Consider the following 19,420-nt stretch of genomic DNA (forward strand, 5'->3'; position numbering starts at 1 on the left):
TATGTTCCGTAGGCTGTTTTCTTTGTCTTGTCCCAACATAGAAAGGAATGGCTTCTCTTCTGCCTGATTTCTCTTGAGATAATATTTTGGATTCAGGATTTGTCTCATGGATGTCCCCTCCCCCAGCACACCCCCCTTCCTGTCCCACCTGTAGGAATGAAGACAGTGAGACAAAGATGATTGCGTTTGCTCTCCTTTTCACCAAGGGAGAAAAAGTGAATGATCCATTTAGTTGACAGAGTGTCTTTAAAGAGCCACCGTCAGCCACACAGTCTATGATGTACTAGTGACCAGCTTAGAGTGGGCCTTCGAGGGTGGCTAGACCTGAGTTCAAATCTTGACTCCACTTGAGCTAAATGGCCCAGAGCAGGACGGTGCTGAATACCTCCTGGGATGATTGTGTGAGTCAGACAGAGATTGCAAGGATAGCACAGAGCCTGACACAGAAAGAGGGAAGCCAGGCCCTAAAAAGATAGCATAAATGGTGCTAGGCTATATCAGCTCAGTCCTGGGCCCTGTCACCTTTGAGACTTGAGCAGGAGAGCAGGACCCCTGGACTTCCTGCCAGGCAAAACATCAACTGGCTTCCAGGGTTGAGCAAGGTTTAGATAGGCTTCCCCAAGGAGTGGCTAGACATTCCAAGGACACGGACCAGGTTGGACAAAGCCCTGTGGCTGGACCAGGCAGCCTGTCTGCCAAAGGAGACAATGGCTGCCCAGAGCAGAGATTTCTGTCTTTTCAGCAAATAGGAGCTTGAATGGGACCATGGGGTGTTGGGAGGATTGGCCACAGAGAACAAGATGGATGCTTTGAATTATGCAAAAATAAACTCCACTGTGACCAGTGGGGCAAAAACAGAGCCAAAGGATGCAGTCGGTGTTGAGCTAATACATGTTAAACAGTGGCAGGAGGGTGTGGGAGCCCTGATTCGTGTGTCAATTTCAGGGGTGTAAATACTCTCGTGATGGACCATTTCAGAATACCATAGTAATGTCCTTAGATGTGGAGCTGGGAAGCGAGGCACACCGTTGGCATCATTGGAATGAGCCAGCACACCACCGTGGTTCATAAAAGTTGGAACAGCTTGCCTCACTGAGACATGGGCTCTGAGGAACCTATGACTCCCTTTGGGGAACAGGACTTAGCTCCTCAAGTGAATGCCTTCAGTGTCCTAGGCGTCACCATGTGACCCAAGGCAGACTCTGCCTAGCCCTTGAGATCTGCAGTCTCCTAGGGAAACTGGCATTAATCCAGTAACTACAATAAGTTACACGGTGCGCTGAACACTCAGAAGTCCTGTCTTATCTGGAGGGCACACCCATGTCCTTTGTTTCAAAACCCATAATAAAACGGAGACTGTTATTGTCTTTTCTGAATCAAGAACATAGTACCTCCTCCAGGTTTTTCACCACGCTTACATTCACTTCATGGTATTTAAACCAAGATTGTTGTCTTTACAAGCCCTTCAAGAATTGGGACTTCAAGTGCCTTTTCAGATCTTAGTGAAAAACCCATCAGAATACCACCAGAAAAGCATTCAACAGGGTCCGATTTATAGCAACAGCAGTCTGGACGCATCTCTCCGGTTCAGCCTCAATGTCAAGCCCAGGTTGGGCCCCCTCGTGCGGTGGGTGCTTCTGTTGGGGAACCAGCTCACTCTTGCTTTGCCTCCCAGGTGGTCTTTGAGGCGTTGCACAATCTGGAGCCACGAGGCTACGTCGTGGGCTGGATCATTGCCATCAGCTTGCTGGTGGGAATCCTCATCTTCCTGCTGCTGGCCGTGCTGCTCTGGAAGGTGAGTGGAGATCGTGGGTCCCCAGGGAGTCTCCGCCTGGACGCCCAGCTCTCCTGCCTTGCTGGGGTAGAGCTCCTCGAAAGAGGTTTCATGTTGGAACTTCCTTCCTGGAGCAAGGTCCCCTCCAGGCAGTGAATGGAGTCTTGACTCCTTATGAGGTCATTCACACCTGAAGACTGGACCACTTCAGAGGGAACCCCAGAATTTCACCCTCTTCTTCTTGGGGCTTCCCTAGCAGAGTTGCCACCAGTCCTAACACAGGATGATAGAAGCCTCCCTCCTAACCAGAAGCTTGGCGAGTAACAGCTGGGACCGGGATGTGGATGGTTACCTTGTTTACTTGTCATAAACATGAGAAAAGGAGCTACAGAGCCACTCTCTGTTCTTCTCCCATGTGAAATATGGGAAAGATTTCCACCCAGAGGACTGTAGTAATGGAGATAGACTATGTGTCCAGAGTGCTGCCCAGGTGTCTCCATCAGAAGTTCTCCCAGCCCCATGGGCGTTCATTTGTAGGTGCCCCAGGTGGCAGACTTTCTCTGCCTCCTTCGACAGGGAGCACCTGCTCATCCTTCACATCTTGCCTCTTGTCACTTTCTCAAGAAAGAGCGGTGTTCTCACCCTCAAGTCTAGGATAGTTTCTTTGCTCTGCACTTTGCTCTCAGGGACCTGGGGTCCTTGACTTCGGAGCCTCTGTATTCATCAGTAATGGTTTCAGAGTCATTATCTGAGGAAGGTCTGCCTCTTCCACTGGAAGATAAGGTGCCAACTGAGTGGGGTCCTGTCTCCTCGTTTCTACTGAGTCCCCAGCTCCTAGAGGAGCACCAACTGGGACTTCCTGACACCAGGTTCCTGCCTCTCTAGTGTGCTGGGTTTCAGAGGCAAATGGAGACATCCTTTTACATGATTTTGGATGGATGCTTTAAATTAAAATGGTTAGTTTCTTTGGGATTCCAAAATAACTTGTATTTCTTGATCAATCATAGAAATAAATCAGTAAGAAAAAAAGTTGTCAGGTACTCAGGAGCCTTTAGCCTAAAAGTGACCATTTATGGTCCCTTTACCTTTTGACCTTTTTCTCTACCTAATAGACCAGGCATTCTCATAGCACCTACTTATTTTAGTGTATTAAGTTCTCCGGTAAAATACCTAACATGTTTTCAAGTGTAGGACATCTAAAATGAAAGCAATAGATTCAGTTATCAATCTGAAATATATATATACACTTCAGAGTATCTAAGAAGTCTAGAAACAGGAAAAATATTGTCTGTTTTCAAGTGTAGGACATCTAAAATGAAAGCAATAGATTCAATTATCAATCTGAAATATATATATATATACTTCAGATTATCTAAGAAGTCTAGAAACAGGAAAAATAGTGTCTTGTGGGACATTTTTTCAGATTGACATTTGGACTGATTGCTTTAAATTCAGAGATTCTTCACCTAAAAAGTGTTTCAGGCTTGAAGAAAGATACATTGAACATATCACTTGAAAGTAAGTTCACTTCGGGTTCCCATGCTTTGAAGGCACCCCTGTACTGTGTCAGAGCCTCGCTGTCTCTGAACACAGAGCTGTGAACATTGTTCCCCGTTTTTAAAAGCCTGTGTCCAGTGCTGCCTTGGCCTGCAGTTATCGGCAGATCCCCATCCTCAGATGTTGGGGTTCAGGTGGTTCCTGGCTTCACACTTCTCATAACTGCACCAGTGGATATGCTTAGAGCCAAATATTTGCACAAATCTTATATTATGTACTTAAAAGGAAACTTTAAAAACAGAATTACTGAGTCAGAAGAAGTGTGCATTTTAAGCCTTTTATTACATATTACCAATTGCCCTCTATAAAGGTTACACACACAGTGTATTAGAAGTGCCTATTTTCCCATATATTTGCCAGGAGCGGATATTACCTTTTTGAAAAAAAAAAAAAACCTGTCCATTTTTTGTTTGTTTAATCTGCATGGCCAGATAGATTCTTAATTCTCCCTTTTCTCCAACTCCAACTCCTTCCTGCCAAGGCGTCTGGTCTGTGGGTAGAGAACAAAGCCAGCTCAGTGCTTGAGATCTGAAGACAACAAGGGCTTTGGGGTATATGTGTGTGTGAAAGAGAGAGAGACTTCCTCTGTCTTTGTATGAGCATTTTATTTATTCATTTTTTAAAATTATATCACACTGTTGCTTTACTTTGTATTCCAAAAATTTCAAGTAAGTTTAGACATCTTTTTTTTTTTTAATATATTTGTATTTTACTTGCTTTTCTCTCTCTCTCTCTCTCTCTCTCTTTTTTTTTTTTTTTTTTTTTTGGTTACTTTTTGACCACGATCTGTGGCTTGTGGGATTTTGGTTCCCCAATCAGGGATCTAACCTGCACCCCCTGTATTATAAAAGTGCAGTCTTAACCACTGGACCGCCAGTGAAGTCCCTGTGTGGACATTTCAGAAGAGAGGAAGCACTGTCCTACATGGCTGGGTGCATGGGACCAGACCAGGGGTGTGGAGTGGGGAGTGTGTGGTTGTACCCACCCCTCCTGTGATGGGAAGGCCCTCCTTCTGGCCCCCACTTTGCTCTGCTGCTTAAGAGCACCCTCTCTCCTGAGCACACACTCCCACCTCCTTCCAGTTGTCATCTGCTTCGCTTTGCTTCTGTTGTGTTTGTTTAAAGAATGTAGCTGCAGGAGAGGGTGTCATGGGATGGCCAGCACCCTGAGGTCACCCAGTTGTGTGTGATCCAAAGAGCCCGGGTCCAAGAAGGCAGATACCACTCTCTGCCTTGGACTAGCCGTGAAGGGGTAGCAGTCAAGGGGCCTTCACCAGGCAAGGTCGCCATTAAGTGGGGGTGGGAGGAAGGGTCTAGAACAGTTCTGAGGAAGCTGGCACGAGACGACATGTAGGTCAAACAGCTTTGCTCACCATCCAAGAGCAGTATTTGATTTCAACTCATATTTATTGAATACTTGCTTTGAACCAAACACTGGGCTAGGTGCCTGCCTGCATGCCACAGTGATGGTGACTTGCCTTGAATGCGCCTCCATCGAGCATACAGACTGTAAATGTAGTTGAGGGTGGTGAGTGCTGGGCAATGAGTGTTCTGGAAACTGTGAAGAACACCATTAATTCCCCTATCCCCACTCCAGGGGAATGAAAAGGCAGAAGAGTGCAGCACAGTAGATGAGGGCGCAGGCTTTGCAGGCTGACAGATGTGAACTGGAACCCTGGCTCTTGCCCTTGCCAGCCATGTGACCTTGGGAGAGTTGCTTGCCCTCTATGATCCTCAACTTCCTCCTCTGTAAAACGGAGACCCTAATATCCAGCTTGAGGTATAGAGGTAACTTAGACCAAATGCTTAGCTTACTAGAAGCCCTCAGTTATAGTCAGAGGACATTTTCCAAATGAGGCATCGTTCAAGTCTGACCTTGGATTTGGTTTGAGTTTTCCAGGCGGGGAGGGACAGATGGATATTCCATGTGGAGAGGAGAGAGATCTGGGGACAGGGTGGGGGTGAGTACAGTCACCGTAGGGCTGGCTGGGAGACTGCACTCCCCATGTAGACTCAGGGCCTCTCCATGTGACCCTTCCAGCAGAGTGTGTTACGTGGTGGCTCTGCTCTGGGAGAGCATAGTGAGAGCTGCCAGTTCTTTGAAAGGCTGACCCACAACTGGCGAGGCATCATCCTACTGTATTCTGTTGAAGCAGTCACATGCTACCCTGGAGTCAAGGGACAGGAAATAGACCCTACCTCCCAAGGGGAAAAGCAGCAAAGGGTTAGTGGTATCTTTTGTCTGTCATATGCATGCTGTTCCGAAATATGGGTGAAATCTTAATCTTTTTTTTAAAACTCACTATGACAAAGGACAATTCACCTAACTGGATGTTTTGTTGTTTTAAAGTAGATGAAACCTCATTCCTCTTCTGGTGTCATAGATAAAATTATGATTGTACTCCTTGGAAGGAAAAAAAAGTAAACCTCGGTGCAGGGTTCATGAACACACTTAACATTCAGAGTGGGTTGTCTGTTCAGGCAAAGTGACAGTGCAGTAAGGAGCTTGGCAGAGGGAGTTCTTTAAGAAAAATATTTTTCTCTTAAAGGACTAACTAAGTGTAATGACTTTATAGGACACTGACAAGGGCAAATGAAATGTAGGATTATTTTGAAGACCTATATATTCCTAAAACTTCAACTACAGATCTCTTAAAATTTATTTTCTTGAAGTGCAGCTAATTTACAATGTTTACAGTCATTTACAATGACTTACAATTTGCATTTCTGCCATACAGTAGAGTGATTCATTTATTTATGTTTATATATATACTTTTTCATATTCTTTTCCATTATGGTTTATCACAGGATCTTGAATATAGTTCCCTGTGATATACAGTAGGACCTTGTTGTTTATCGATCCTCTGTATAATAGCTTACATCTACTAATCCCAAACTCCCAGTCCTTCCCTCCCCCATCTCCCCCTCCCCTTGGCAACAAGAAGTCTATCTATTCTCTATCTCTTCGAGTCAACTATAGATCTCTTGTCAACTCGGATTCCTAGGTCTGTAACCTAAGAAAAATTCATTATGTATAGAGGTCTAATATTACATTGACAATCCAGAAATCTGTTGACTAATGGACCTAATATTTGAGTTAGATGGGAGGACTAAATGATTCTGGCTTATTACCTTATTTCACATATCATTCCCTCCAGTCCTTTCATGGGGAGAGTCACCTAGCTGCCGCTGTGAACCAGGAAACACTTCACTAGGGCCTTAAAAGGCAAGTGAGTAATATTCAAGTCCTCTTCCCTTTATCAAGCCACATCTCTTAAAGTTCCCTTTGCTGTAGCTCCCGACACTGCTGCATATGGTTGCTTGTCAGTGCCTTGAGTTCATGAGCCCCAGATGTTCTCCAAAATGTACGCGGATGATGACTTGGTACTAGAAGTGAACAAGGCAGCTGGCCCAGTGCGGACGGACTTTCTATGTCACACAGGCCTACAGGTCAGCATGCTCTATGTTTGCGAGGTGGCCAGTACCTTCACTCAGCAAACAGTATTGGATCCCTGCTAGGTACCCAGCTCAGGATGAAATGACAGAGGTAAGAAGTAACAGAGCCATCTCTCCATCTTGAAGAGTCTGGGAAAAGCAGTTAAGTGACCAGAGATGGTGACGGAGCCAAGCGTGAGCAGCACTAGGTCAGGTGAAGAGCCTGTGCTCCTGGCTCCTCCTGCAGCTCACCACGGTGCTACCAACATGCCCATCATCCCCTGTTTGTCTGAAACAGAAACCCCTTGTAGGGTCAGCAAATGCCTCCTCCAGAGCCGAGCTCCAAGCTCCCTGCCTCGTGCTCGCCCCCTTCTCTGCCTCTGGCCAGACCCCAGGGCCTTCCGGAAGGCTGGTCGCTGGCATGTCAGGCACTCTTTCCTGCTCGGCGGCAGCAGATCCTGGCTCTGACACAAAACCCACCACAAGGGGCCCCCCGCTAACCAGATCCTTCTTCAAATTCTGAAATGGATCCTAATCAGCTTTCCCAGAGCCAGGCTGTTAGCAGACATTGGGAGCCATAATTTAAACTTTCTGTGTGAGGATTACAGTAGTCTGCCAAACCACCATGCAGGAAGAAAACTTTGAAATAGGAAACTCTTTTAAGGGAGAAAAATTCAAATGAGTCCCCTCTCCTTTCCTTCGGCTCCTGATTGGTTTTGAAATGGCCTGGCCCTGGGGCCTCTTCAAGACAGTCATAAAGGCCTGTTTATTGGAGGAAGTTTGAATATTGTTCAGATGGTATATGGGACTTGCACCTTTAAGGAGTGCCTTCAGCTCATCAAGCCAGCCTTTGAGTCAAGTGGTGGCAGAGTAGAGATACTGGGATGCTTTTACTTCAAGAGGAAAAGCCTCACTGAGGGCCCCAGGCTTCTCTCTCCTCTTCTGCCTGCTCCCTTGTACAGTTTGCCAAAACACACAGGCCACTGCTCAGTGAAGGAGAAAACTGCATCCTTCTCTACTGCTTCCAACCCAGGAACCGTTCCCCTCCCTCCTCTTGACCCCTTTTGCCAATGAGATGGCCTGGAGCAAAGGGCAGTGCCATCGCCAGGTCAGAACCATAGCCAGCCTCTTCCCAAAAGGCCCAGGACCTGCCAGCTTTGCCTGCTCTCAGATGTTGTAGAGCTGGGCCGTGCAGAGGGTTTGCCACCCTCTTCAGAAGACCAACTCGAACCCTCCATCAGCCGAACCTGTTCTAAGAACCTGCTGCTCCAGAGCTGGCTTTGGGCACCTGGTTTTCATTCGAGAGCATTGCTACAAATCTCAAGCAGAAGCACTTAGAAAAAGAAATCTGTGAAAAGGCTCAGAGGCTGTGTAGGTTTGGCAGCCCTTCCGGGAGTCATTGAGGAGTTATCACCTTCCCTCCAGCTGGGCTATGAGAACCCTTCCTTGCTCCTCCTGCAGAGAAAAAGTAAATGCACAGGCACACACATACACACTCCCCCTTTGCACTGTCTCGATTGAAACCATGTGCCAGAGACACTCGGTGGAGACTTATTTATGTTTGCAAGTAAATATTGGGTTGATGTTGCACTGTTGACATCTCGAGACAGAGACGTGCTATGTAAATAGCCAGGGAACTTGAAAGGGCCGATAAACATGAGGCTCTGAGTTAGTCCAAAGAAGGAGTATGTCTGAGGCCCTTGGAATAGCTAACCAGGAGGCATCCCGAAGGCCAGGGAGGAGCGGGTGGGGGTCTCCCTAAAGACCGAGCACCATGGGGTTGTTCAGCTGTCCCTCACTCACCCCAGACTGGGCTGGGAAGGAGGAACCTGGTGCTGCATGCTGTGGACCCCAGAACCCAGTGATTCTCGCTTCTTCCTTGGCCCCAGGCCTCTCTCACAGCGTCTTCCTAATTAGGGCTGTTCAAGGGGAAGCCGGCTGTTTCCCTGGGAATTTTCTGGCAGGTTTTTTGATACAAGTTTGCATCAGAAAGTTGTGTGAATCTGTCAGAAAGTCTGAGGGAGCCGCCCTGTGGTACTACCGGCTCCCTCTGGACCAGCACAGACAAGAAGCCAGAAAACCCCCTGCTCCCTCAGCTTCCAGCGAAGCCAAGTTTGGCTGGAATCTCTCTTCCTGTGGGGTTTCCATGAGTGTTTCCTCTGCTACAGACAGATCAATTATAAACAGAATCTTTTGCCCCTCAAGTGCAAAGCAAGCCCTAGAAGGTTCCAGGAAAAGTGTAGGAAAACACAGACTCCACTGGCTTGGCATTGAATGAGGGGTTACTTAGGGTCTGGTTTAACTCATCATGGATCATTTCCTAGCACCCTCAGCATGGGCTTAACTGGCCCCGAAAATCTAAGTTTGTCCAGCATCTCTTCAAGATTTTCCCCAAAGTAACCATGAGCACCAGTGAGGGTGAAAGTGTAGGCCTGCTACAGGGGAGAAATGCCTTTGAAGTCTTGATTTATCTTTGTGTTTAAGAGTTTTAGACTTCTTTATACCTTATAATATCTCCATACTTTAATATAAAATTTCAAAATTTAATATTCCCAAAAACTCTTTGTGAAAAATTGATACTGGGTAAGGACTTTGTGCCCTGAGCCTCCTGCGTGTGAGGGCTGGGTACACAGCTGTGTGCTTCACAAGCTGCAGTCCTGAGTTTGCTTTGGGGGCCAACATAAAAAGCCTTCATGATGTTTCGGGGCTGGCAGAGTTCTGAGAATGCCTTCCGTCTCTTGGGCAGAGACAAAGACACTGGAGCTTAGAGCCAGGAGATGCCCTGCTCTGGGGCCCCAGCATGAGCAGTCATCAGAACTCCAGGCTCCCCACGCACTACCTCTCCTGTCCGGCCCTTCTAAGTAGGTCCTATGGCCTGGCATGTCACAGTTGTTTGGGGGACCATGGCTTGGTAAACTCAGAGCCTAGGCTTTGGGCTGTCTATCAAAAGCCTGAAGGTGACAGTCTCTTTTTCTGAAATGGAGTCCTTTTGATCACATAAGAAGCATTATTAGTCTGACGGATCCACCTCTAGACTGTATGGTACCTTGGTGCATGCATGCATGCTGAGTTGGTTCAGTCGTGTCCGACTCTTTGCAGCCCTATGGACTGTAGCCCATCAGGTTTTTCTGTCCATGGGATTCTCTAGGCAAAAATACTAGAGTGGGTCGCCATGCCCTCCTCCAAAGGGTCTTCCCAACCCAGGGATTGAACTTGTGTCTGCCTGCGTTGTCTGCATTGCAGGCAGATTCTTTATCCGCTAAGCCACCTGGAAAGCCCATGGCACTTTGGTGCAAATGAGTAAGTGGCACCCTGTCCTCCAGAAGCTTTACTTCCATCTGTCAGAAAATTCAGAAAATCCGATTTTGTTAGAAAAAGACACTCGTCTGCCATCTGCTGGAAAATGGTTGTAATAAATTTCACGTCTATGATATCTGTGACATGAGTGGTACCCCCTGATGACTTATATGCAGTGCACAGCCTGTGCTACTGTGCCCAGCACTCCCTGGTCATGAGAGTGGACCATGTTTTAAGAAATTGTCTTTGGGCTCCAGAGAAGAAGCACAAACATCAGTGGCAGCTCCAGCCTTCCATCTAAGAAACTACGCACAGGTTGTATTGGGAGCAGGGCTCTGGAGACCCTGGTGCACTGGAGTGGAGTGAAGAGTTTGCAAGGCTGTTTCTAGGAGAAGTTTTACAGTTACTGCCAGTGGGTGCAGAGTTTTCAAGGCTAATGCTGACTGCACTCTACTTGAGAAAAAATAATTCCTATAGGATATGACGCCGTCACTTTGTCGGTAACAAGTACGACACACATAAACTTGAACTCAGAAGAGCCACCTCTGAGAGTCAGTGCAGGCACTCTAGATCCTTGCTCGATTGCACACTCTGCATCAAATCCACATGCCAGCATAACACAGCCGTGAGGAACCGAGCCAACTTTTTGTCCCCCCTTAGAGGTGAACAAGACAAGTCTGTGCAGCAGGACTGGACACAGTGATACTCTTTCCATATGGAACCCTGTCAGCTGCCCCCCTGCCACCCTGCCCACGAGTGTCAATCCATTCATAAATCAGACAAAAATATGGAATTCTGTATCAGTTAACTCTTGCTGTGTAACAAACTGAAGTTTAGGAGCTAAAAAAACAACCACCATCTACATCGCTCACAATCCTGTGGGTTACACCGAGCTTGACAAGGCGGTCCTCCCGTCTCTGTGGGGCTCACACCCCACAGCTGCAGGCAGCTGTCTGGTTCAGCTGAGTGGACTCGTCTTTCAGCAGCAAGACCGAACTCGTTCACATGGAAGCCAGGCAGGGGTCTGAGAAAGCAAGCGGGAGTGTGCATGGCCTAAGTGTGGAACTGACAGGGCATCACCTCCCTTGTATTCAACCATCAAAACAAGTCACAGTGCAGATTTGGGAAGTGAAAAATAGCCTCAGTCTCCTGATAGTGCTTGTTGCAGAACCACGGTACAGGGCATTTTTGCATTTATCCCTGGCACTAAGCAGAAGTGAGATGCTAAGCTCTGGAGATAAAAGGCACAAATCCTTAGGAATCCTAAATGTGAAAGATAATAAGAGAGCAGAAGACAGCTAAAGCTCTGCTTGATTGGTGCCACTGTGGAGATATGTTACATCTTTGGAGTTAATGTGAGTAAAGATCACTGAAACATCATGCTATCTGCAGGCAGAATCCTGTGCTAAAAATTCTTATTCTCATGTAACATCCAGCTTTCTTTCTACCATTATGTTCTCCTCAGTTCAGAAGCTGTGCATGACACACTTGCTCTGTTAACCACATCTTTATCTTTAAAGAAGGAGATATCAAGCAGTAACTTCTAGAGAGACATTTCTACAAAGTCTTTGGTTGTTTTGCTGGCCTCCTGTGGCTATGCTTAGAGGATGGCAACAACGATCTTCTAATTCTCCAGAACATTCAGGCCAAGACTCCTTTCTACATTCCCTTGCAGAAGGAAGAAGGTGGTAGAGATTTGAGGAGAGAAAAGTGTATGTGTGGGGGTGTCAGGAAGTAGGGTTCTGACAGATGTGGTCTGATGCTGGGAAGATAAGGGAACTCAATGTCTGTCTGAAGAATGGACCTTGAGGACCAAAACTGAGAACACAAGACCCTTGCCAGCTGTTCTGTGGAAGCTTCACTCCCCTCTGGTCATCAGTCTGCACTACTTTGCCGGCTGCTCTCAAAGGGAGCTCTCAGGACTTCCTTGGCCATGTGGGTGGAGGTGACCAGTGCTGTCTTGGCAGCTCTCTTAACAGTCCTCATCTTCAGCTGGGCCATAAGCCTCTTTCAGTGAGTAGGAGAAAGATGCAGTGAGTCAGTGGATGCTGGGTTCACGGTGAAGAAGTGTGATGACAGATGCACGAAGGAGTTAAATGTGGTCGCGAGTGTGGGTTTGCTTAACAATTTGTTTAGGGCAAGCTTGGTGTGTACATCCCCCATTGGCAGCAGACTGCAGAGATTACTAGTCTCAAAGGTCTTCAAATATGACTGTGAGAATTATATGACAGTGACAGTGTGGTAGCAAAAACCTGCAGTGCAGCCTCCCAGCAGTGAGCCAAGAGTACATGTCTGTTTCATTTCCCCTACTCAAGGAGATCAAAATGAGGATTTGGGGGCAGTTATTTTTTTGGAAGACAATCTCAGGGAACACAGATGGGGGGCCAGGAGAGGGAGAGGGCAGGGAAGGAAGCTAATAATGGATGTTATCAAGCTGGTTACCACTGCAGGCAACTTCCATGGAGCACATACCTCAGGGTTTCGCACCCAAGGAGAGAGGGAGCTGGGGTATTTGTACACCCACTCCCATCAGTCATGTTTAGAGGCAGATACAGGAGGACGTCTGACCTCAGAAACGGAGGCCATGAACACTGGGGAGCACAGAACAAGAGATGCCAGGTGTTCCTGAGCGTGGGGAGAAGGTCAGCCTTGGACTACAGAAGGTCACTCTTCTGTGGCAATAGCGCCTACACTGTCTGTGCAAGCGGAAATCCATCTTGCCTTATGTGAAAAGCCATGAACATTGGAAGGAAAGATCTTTTCAGACCTAAGCTAAGGAAACTCCCATCATGGTTCAGGAGGAGTTGCCGGTTCTAGGGAGACACACACTGCCAGTTGTGTGCACAGCAGCCCACTAGGGTCACAGATTGGAGAGAAGGATCTAGAGGACAGCAAGGTAGGATGCAGACCTGAACACACTTTTAAATGCCTACTGTATGAGAGCGGTATTTATCAAATTGTTCCACCATGGCTAGTGTCTCACAGGATATTAATGGATTTATCAAAAGTTAAATAAGCTTGAGAAATACCAAGTCCCTGACTGCTGTCTCAATCCTTTCCTAAAAGGGTTAATTTGATCCTCTGCTGTTCTCCTGTACATTACAAATCTCTTAAAGAATACATCGTCTCCAAATTTATTTGACCACAGAACCTCTTTACTCCCAAACAACCTATGAATAGCTCAGTAACTAGTGTTCCCCAGCACAGAGTTTGGGAAACACTCCACCAGAAGTGCATTGCAAGGAACAAACAGCTTATCCTAAGAAAGCCTTCAGGGAGTCCATGCATTTTGAAGAGTGGCTGCATGTAACATTTCTTCTAAATCAGCCTAGTCTGAGGAGTTTTCCAGGCCTTCCCAGCACTGTAAGTAGATCATGCCTCCTCCCGGGCCAGGCAGATTTGGAACCAAAACAGCTGATTCTCCAGCATCTCTAACCCAGCCTCTCCTCTTTCTGCCTTTCAGATGGGCTTCTTTCGCAGAAGGTACAAAGAAATTATTGAAGCTGAGAAGAACCGGAAAGAGAATGAAGACAGTTGGGACTGGGTCCAGAAAAACCAGTGACCCGCTACCCCACCCCGTGACGTGGCCCAGTCGTTCGCCTGTCGTCCCGATCTTCGTATCTTCCATATTTGGAAGAAAGAATCTTCTCCAGATTTTTCGGAGGCCCCACGATGCTGTTCTCGTCCTCATTCTCTCAAGCCCAGGTGGAAACCTGCGGCAGCCACTTTGGCCAGGTCGCCTGACTGGAACCAACACCATCTCCTTTTCCAGTTGAACTCCGAACTTTGGAAAGCTGGCTGCAGAGCTAGGGGATATTTATGGATGCAACAAGTGTGGTCAACCCTCAGGGGAAAACTGTTAACCTAAAAGTATTTTTATAAATATAAGCCTTTTATACTGATTATGTCTTTATATTTGTATCGATGTTTTATTATTTCTATTAAATGATTATATAGTTCACTCAAGCACTGATATCTGGCCTGAAATCTTGGAAATACATGTACATTCATACAAATGTTAAAGGAAAAAGATCTTATTGTACTTTGGAATGGAACTTGCTGTTAAAAAAAGGACTTGCAGATGAAATCATCTGAAAAAACCTCGTGTGATGAATCCATCAAGCAGGTGGTGCTATATATCAACTGCAGTTGGGGTTGACCGCGAAGACATTTCACGTCTTTGTTGCCTGGAGTCAAGTGTGAAGTAATGTGCTAAGGAACCAAGAGTGTTTTTTCATCTGTACCTTTCATTGGAAGAGTCCCAACAGGAATTTGGATGGAAAAACCTGATTCCTGAGGCCTGTTCTCCATCACCTTATAGAGCAGGCATTTTACCCTCCTTTCACTTGGATTAAGACATGAAAGATTGGAGCAATGCCAGTTGGTTATCTGGTAAACCTCAGAATGGCATCTCATCCTGGACAAAGTGCATCAGAGTCCACATACCACCAGGACTAAATCAGTGGCCATCAAGCAGAGACTTGTGTCTGAATGCTGTGATGTGTTGCCTTTTCACGGTAATTTGAGTCAGAGGTCTCCATCGTCCCCAGCACTCTTGCCGTCCCAGCTAATGGTAATTGCAGAGTCCTTCCTGGAGGTGACCATTCAACCTGTCTTTTTTTAAAAATTGTATCTTAGGTGGGATTCTTAAGAAGTGGACCCTGAGACAAGGATTTTCACACAGTAACTTAGGAAGGAAGTTTCCCAAGGGCACGCCAGCAAAGACATGAGAGAGGCAGGACAGGAAAGGGGAGGAAGCCACGCAAGGGAGTCATTTCAGGGCACATCCTGTGCAGGGGGGCTTCAGCCTAACCCTGCAGCAGGGGCTCTGGAGGGTAACTTATGCCTCAGAGTTGTACCAACCCGCAGCAAGGGAGCTGAGCTTTCCGAGTCTCGCACCCAGGGAAGATGTAAACATTTTTTCACTTCAGGCCGACAAAAGAGCCCCCATAGCTCAGGAACAGTCCTCGAAAAGAGAGCCACACCCCAACCTGGGAGGCACACAGAAATGATGTAAAGGGCTGTGGGCATAGCACTGAGTCATCACCTATCCCCTGCAGGGCTGAAGGCCGAGTTATGGCCTTCACTGTGCAAGCTGTCTGTCTGACAGTGTTTATTACCGGAGGCACAGTGCTGTCCAGGTTTGAGTGTGGTGTGATTCTCTGAAAGGGCAAGGAGAGGGTGGAGGTAGCATGTTGAGCACTGCACCTGGCCTGTGGTGAGCACTCAGTAACGGTGAGCAGCCCTGGCTGCTGTTGCTACTGCTGGAAAACCATCTGGTGTGAAGGAAAAGTATCTAAGAACAGGGTCTGACAGAGTCCTCAGTGACTTATCTCAGCCTGCTCAAGCCGCAGGTACAAACAGATGGCATCAGACGCGAATGAAACAAGAAACAAGACCAGGCATCTCTGTCCTAGGGCCTTGTTGACTGGAGGCTAGCATGCAAGGGGCCTGTGAGTGTTGTTGAAAAGACACAGAACTCAACTGCAGGGGAGACAGGTTTTTCTATACACATACTTGGCCAGTCCTTGCAAAGATACCTAAAGTTTTGGCAAAATGAGAGTGCTGGGTGGTTGTGAACCTGGCATGGAGCACGCATGTGTTTGTTTTTTATGCACTTGACTCTGATACAGGAAGATACGGAATGCATCATGCTTCCCTTCCCAGTGACTATGGGAGTAGACAGAAGCCAGAGGGCCAAGGGCATGAACTAGGCTGGCCTTAGAAGGAAGTTAAAGATACAGCCTCTCACTGAGGGGTGGAGGCCCTAAGGTAACAACACGTGGATGCGAAGAACCCAGTTCTCACTGAGAGTTCACCTAGGACAGATGTGTAGGGACCCCAGCTGTGCCTGAGGCACTGTGCTGAGTGCTGGCGGCTCCCCTGGGAATACCATCGCACACTTTGCCCCGGGGGAGACAGATCTTCCCACAGTAGAGCATAGAGCATGGAGTCCTTTACAAAACCTCATTTGCAGCTCTCCTTGGACAGACTCTTGCTTGTTTCATGGTGTCCTTTAATAAATCATTTAGGACTTCCCTGGTGGCTCAGCTGGTAAAGAATCTGCCTGCAATGCAGGAGACCCCAGTTTGATTCCTGGTTTAGGAAGATCCACTGGAGAAGGGATAGGCTACCCACTCCAGTATTCTTGGGCTTTCCTGGTAGCTCAGTGAGTAAAAAATCTGCCTACAATGTGGGAGACTGGGTGTGATCCCTGAGTTGGGAAGATCTCCTGGAGAAGGAAACGGCTACCCCTTCAGTATTCTGGCCTGGAGAATTCCAGGGACTGTATAGTCCATGGGGTTGCAAAGAGTCAGATATGACTGAACGACTTTCACTTTCACCTTTTGGAATTCTCAGGTGATAGACCTGGGACAACTCCATCCGCGACTTTGACTAAATGCATTAATGGGCACTCACCAGCCTCCTGCAAGGGGTGCAGATGCATTGGTGAGAGTGTAACAGGATAACTGGCAGGCCCACAGTTCTGCAGCCTCAATGGGGGAAGGGCAGACTCCATAACCAGTGTCAGAGCTAGGATCCATGTGCTTCTGAGTGGCAGACACTCAGGAGTGAGCACATACCCTGGAAGTTACTAAGACTAAATAGGGCAGTTTTTAAGAAAATCATGCTTGGCATCTGCTGGAGGAAATGCAGGCAGCCAGTCTGGGGCAGGGGTACCTCTACTTATCTCCTGATGCTGAGTAACAGGTGGGCTGCAGGGAGTGGAGAGTTGACCAGTTAGCAAAGACATTGAGAGGGAAATCAAGCAGGTCAGCAGCACTCTCGGCTTGGCCAGTTCACCAGCTCCATCCAGTTCATAAGCTATCAGTAGGCTCTTGAGGGAAGCAGACAGAACGGGTTGGTGTGTCTTTGTTCCTTCTCCAGAAGGTTCTTTTAAGATTCCACAGCGCCTTCCAATTTCTATCTTTCCTGCCTCTGTGGGTTCGCTGTGGAATGCTATCTGGTATTCTCTTGCACAGTGTTTTCAGCTTCAGCTTTTGACTGTGTATTCACAGTCATCAGCTCTCACAAGGATTGAGATGCTTTTTAAACATGAAAAAAGGACCTTTGTAGAAATTGAGAGAATGCCTCCTTGTCAAGAATGATTCACTTATGCTCACTTTACATGGACTAAGGAGTTTGGAACACCCCCTAAGTGAGCCCTGAACCCATCACAAAGTGGCCATGAGGTTCAGGAATGAAGGCTCACCGGCAGGAGCGAATGGGTCCAGTGGTTTTACGGTGACTGACAGGCATGTGTCCAGAATCACTTGCTACTGAGGTCACTGAGGCATTGTCAGTCAGTTCTTCAGAAAAATGACATCAGCATCACCAAGCCATCAGCATTCTGAAGTTGGTTAAGCTTTGTAGAAAATCCAGTAGAAAGTTCTCCTTTACCAAGTCATATGTAGCCTTTGGCCCTGGAGCCAGAGGCAAGGAGATTCCAAACAAAACCAGCAGGCCTCCTAGAAACTTCCGGGACGCATTTTCATTGTGAACATGTAGCAGATCCCTTAGGTGGTTGAGATGGGTGCTGATACACAAACTGTGGAACCATAGCAAAGTCATTTTTAGAAAGCTTACTCTACTTTTATTTTTGGGTAAGTCATCATGGCAAGGGAGTGCCATTGTGCATGGGTTACATGTAAACCTACACCTGTTGAAACCTACACCTGATTCAGAATTCCAGAAGTGTAGAGGCAGAATAAAGGATTGGCATTTGGGGGAAATGGCCCTTTAACAAATTAAAGGCAGAAAACCACTGTCCCTTAGAAATGTTCCAAGTATGCAGGGTTTTAGTCCATGATTTGTTTCTCCACATCAGAGAATATGTTTTGAAGCAAAGAATGGCTGAAGGGTTAGGATACTGTGGCAGTAGGGTCAAAATGAATCTTCTAGAATGTCTTCTGATTTTCAGCATGTGAGGGGGATAATGACCAAATATCCTATGTGATGCAATGCTTTGTAGCACAATGATCTAGGGTTCAGCCTGTGTTAAGGGTGTTTTTGTTTTTTTTTCCAAATTCTAATGTGTGACTGGCAGAGTGAGTTTAAAAGCTTTAAGAGTGATTAATTGCATGGCAGGCACCCACGCTAGTTCACTTCTAGAACTTGACTGATGCATCCATGTTTCTGTTGAGGAATTTTTGTGGGAGGAATGTTCCTCTTCACAAAGTCACATGTATTCAAGTCTATGCAGTCACTTCTAATTCACTTGCACTGTTTGGGAAATGCAGGTTTACAAAAATACATGTTTGGAATAAAAAAAAATGGCTGCAAATGATTCAGGAGTTCAGTCTGTAATTTCTTTGGCTAATTTCTTTTGCCTTTTTAGGTTGTTGAAGATGGGGTTTCAGTGTCATATGGCATGAGGATTTAAAGAGCCTGTAAAGGTCCATCTAATTAATTGCACATAAAGAACACACTCTACGTGGTCAAACTGTCCCTGATCTTTGGCCTTCCTACCATGGTCCTCGCCTTCTCTGTGTGTCACCCACCCACCCAGGGCGACACCTGGGACCTTGGCCTTAGGATTTTGTTGCTGTATAGTCACTTGGTCACGTCTGACTCTTTGTGACCCCGTGGATTACAGCATACTTGGCTTCCCTTTCCTTCACCATCTCCCGGAGTTTGCTCAAACTCGTGTCCATTCAGTTCATGATGCCATCCAACCATCTCGTCCTCTTTCTCCCCTTTCTCCTCCTGCCCTCAATCTTTCCCAGCATCAGGGTCTTTTCCAATGAGTCAGCTCTTAGGTCTTAGGATGGATGGTCTTAGGATGAATGTGACCAAATTGAATGGGACAGGTTCCTTGTTGTTAGTAGACTGAGTCCTCCTGCATCTACCAGTTAGGAAGCATTTTCCCAGGAGCCTTTTCATAGCATCCTTACACATTTACAAATACTGTGTTCTCTTAAATTTTTAATCTCCTCCATCCATCTAGTTATCTTCCTGTTCTTATCTCAAATGGTGTTCATTTGTGTGTTTTTCTCTTTTTTCCCTAAAAAAGGCCAACAAAGATCTATTTTATTGATCTTTTCAAAAATAAGTCTTGATAAATCTTTGGCTATACCAATTAAATCTACTGGGTTTTCCTTTCTATTTCATTAATTACTGCTTTTATACTTACTAAACAGAAAATGAAGAGGAACTAAAAAGCCTCTTGATGAAAGTGAAAGAGGAGAGTGAAAAAGTTGGCTTAAAGCTCAAAATTCAGAAAACTAAGATCATGGCATCTGGTAACATCACTTCATGGGAAATAGATGGGGAAACAGTGGAAGCAGTGTCAGACTTTATTTTTTGGGGCTCCAAAATCACTGCAGATGGTGATTGCAACCATGAAATTAAAAGATGC

The 19,420-nt window shown here is 46.5% G+C and overlaps 1 protein-coding gene across 1 annotated transcript in view; it reads left to right on the plus strand.

Moving 5' to 3' along the window:
* The window catches only part of ITGA9 (integrin subunit alpha 9), a 350,067-nt gene extending 331,718 nt beyond the window's left edge, over positions 1-18,349 (plus strand). Inside the window, exons 27-28 of the mRNA XM_065932998.1 lie at positions 1,676-1,795; positions 13,526-18,349. Of these exons, the coding sequence (XP_065789070.1) occupies positions 1,676-1,795; positions 13,526-13,624 (219 nt within the window). The 3' untranslated portion in view covers positions 13,625-18,349. The remainder of the gene's footprint in view (positions 1-1,675; positions 1,796-13,525) is intronic.
* The last annotated feature ends 1,071 nt before the right edge of the window (positions 18,350-19,420 follow it).

This window comes from Muntiacus reevesi, chromosome 4 (genome assembly GCF_963930625.1).
Source record: "Muntiacus reevesi chromosome 4, mMunRee1.1, whole genome shotgun sequence".
Taxonomy (NCBI): Eukaryota; Metazoa; Chordata; class Mammalia; order Artiodactyla; family Cervidae; genus Muntiacus; species Muntiacus reevesi.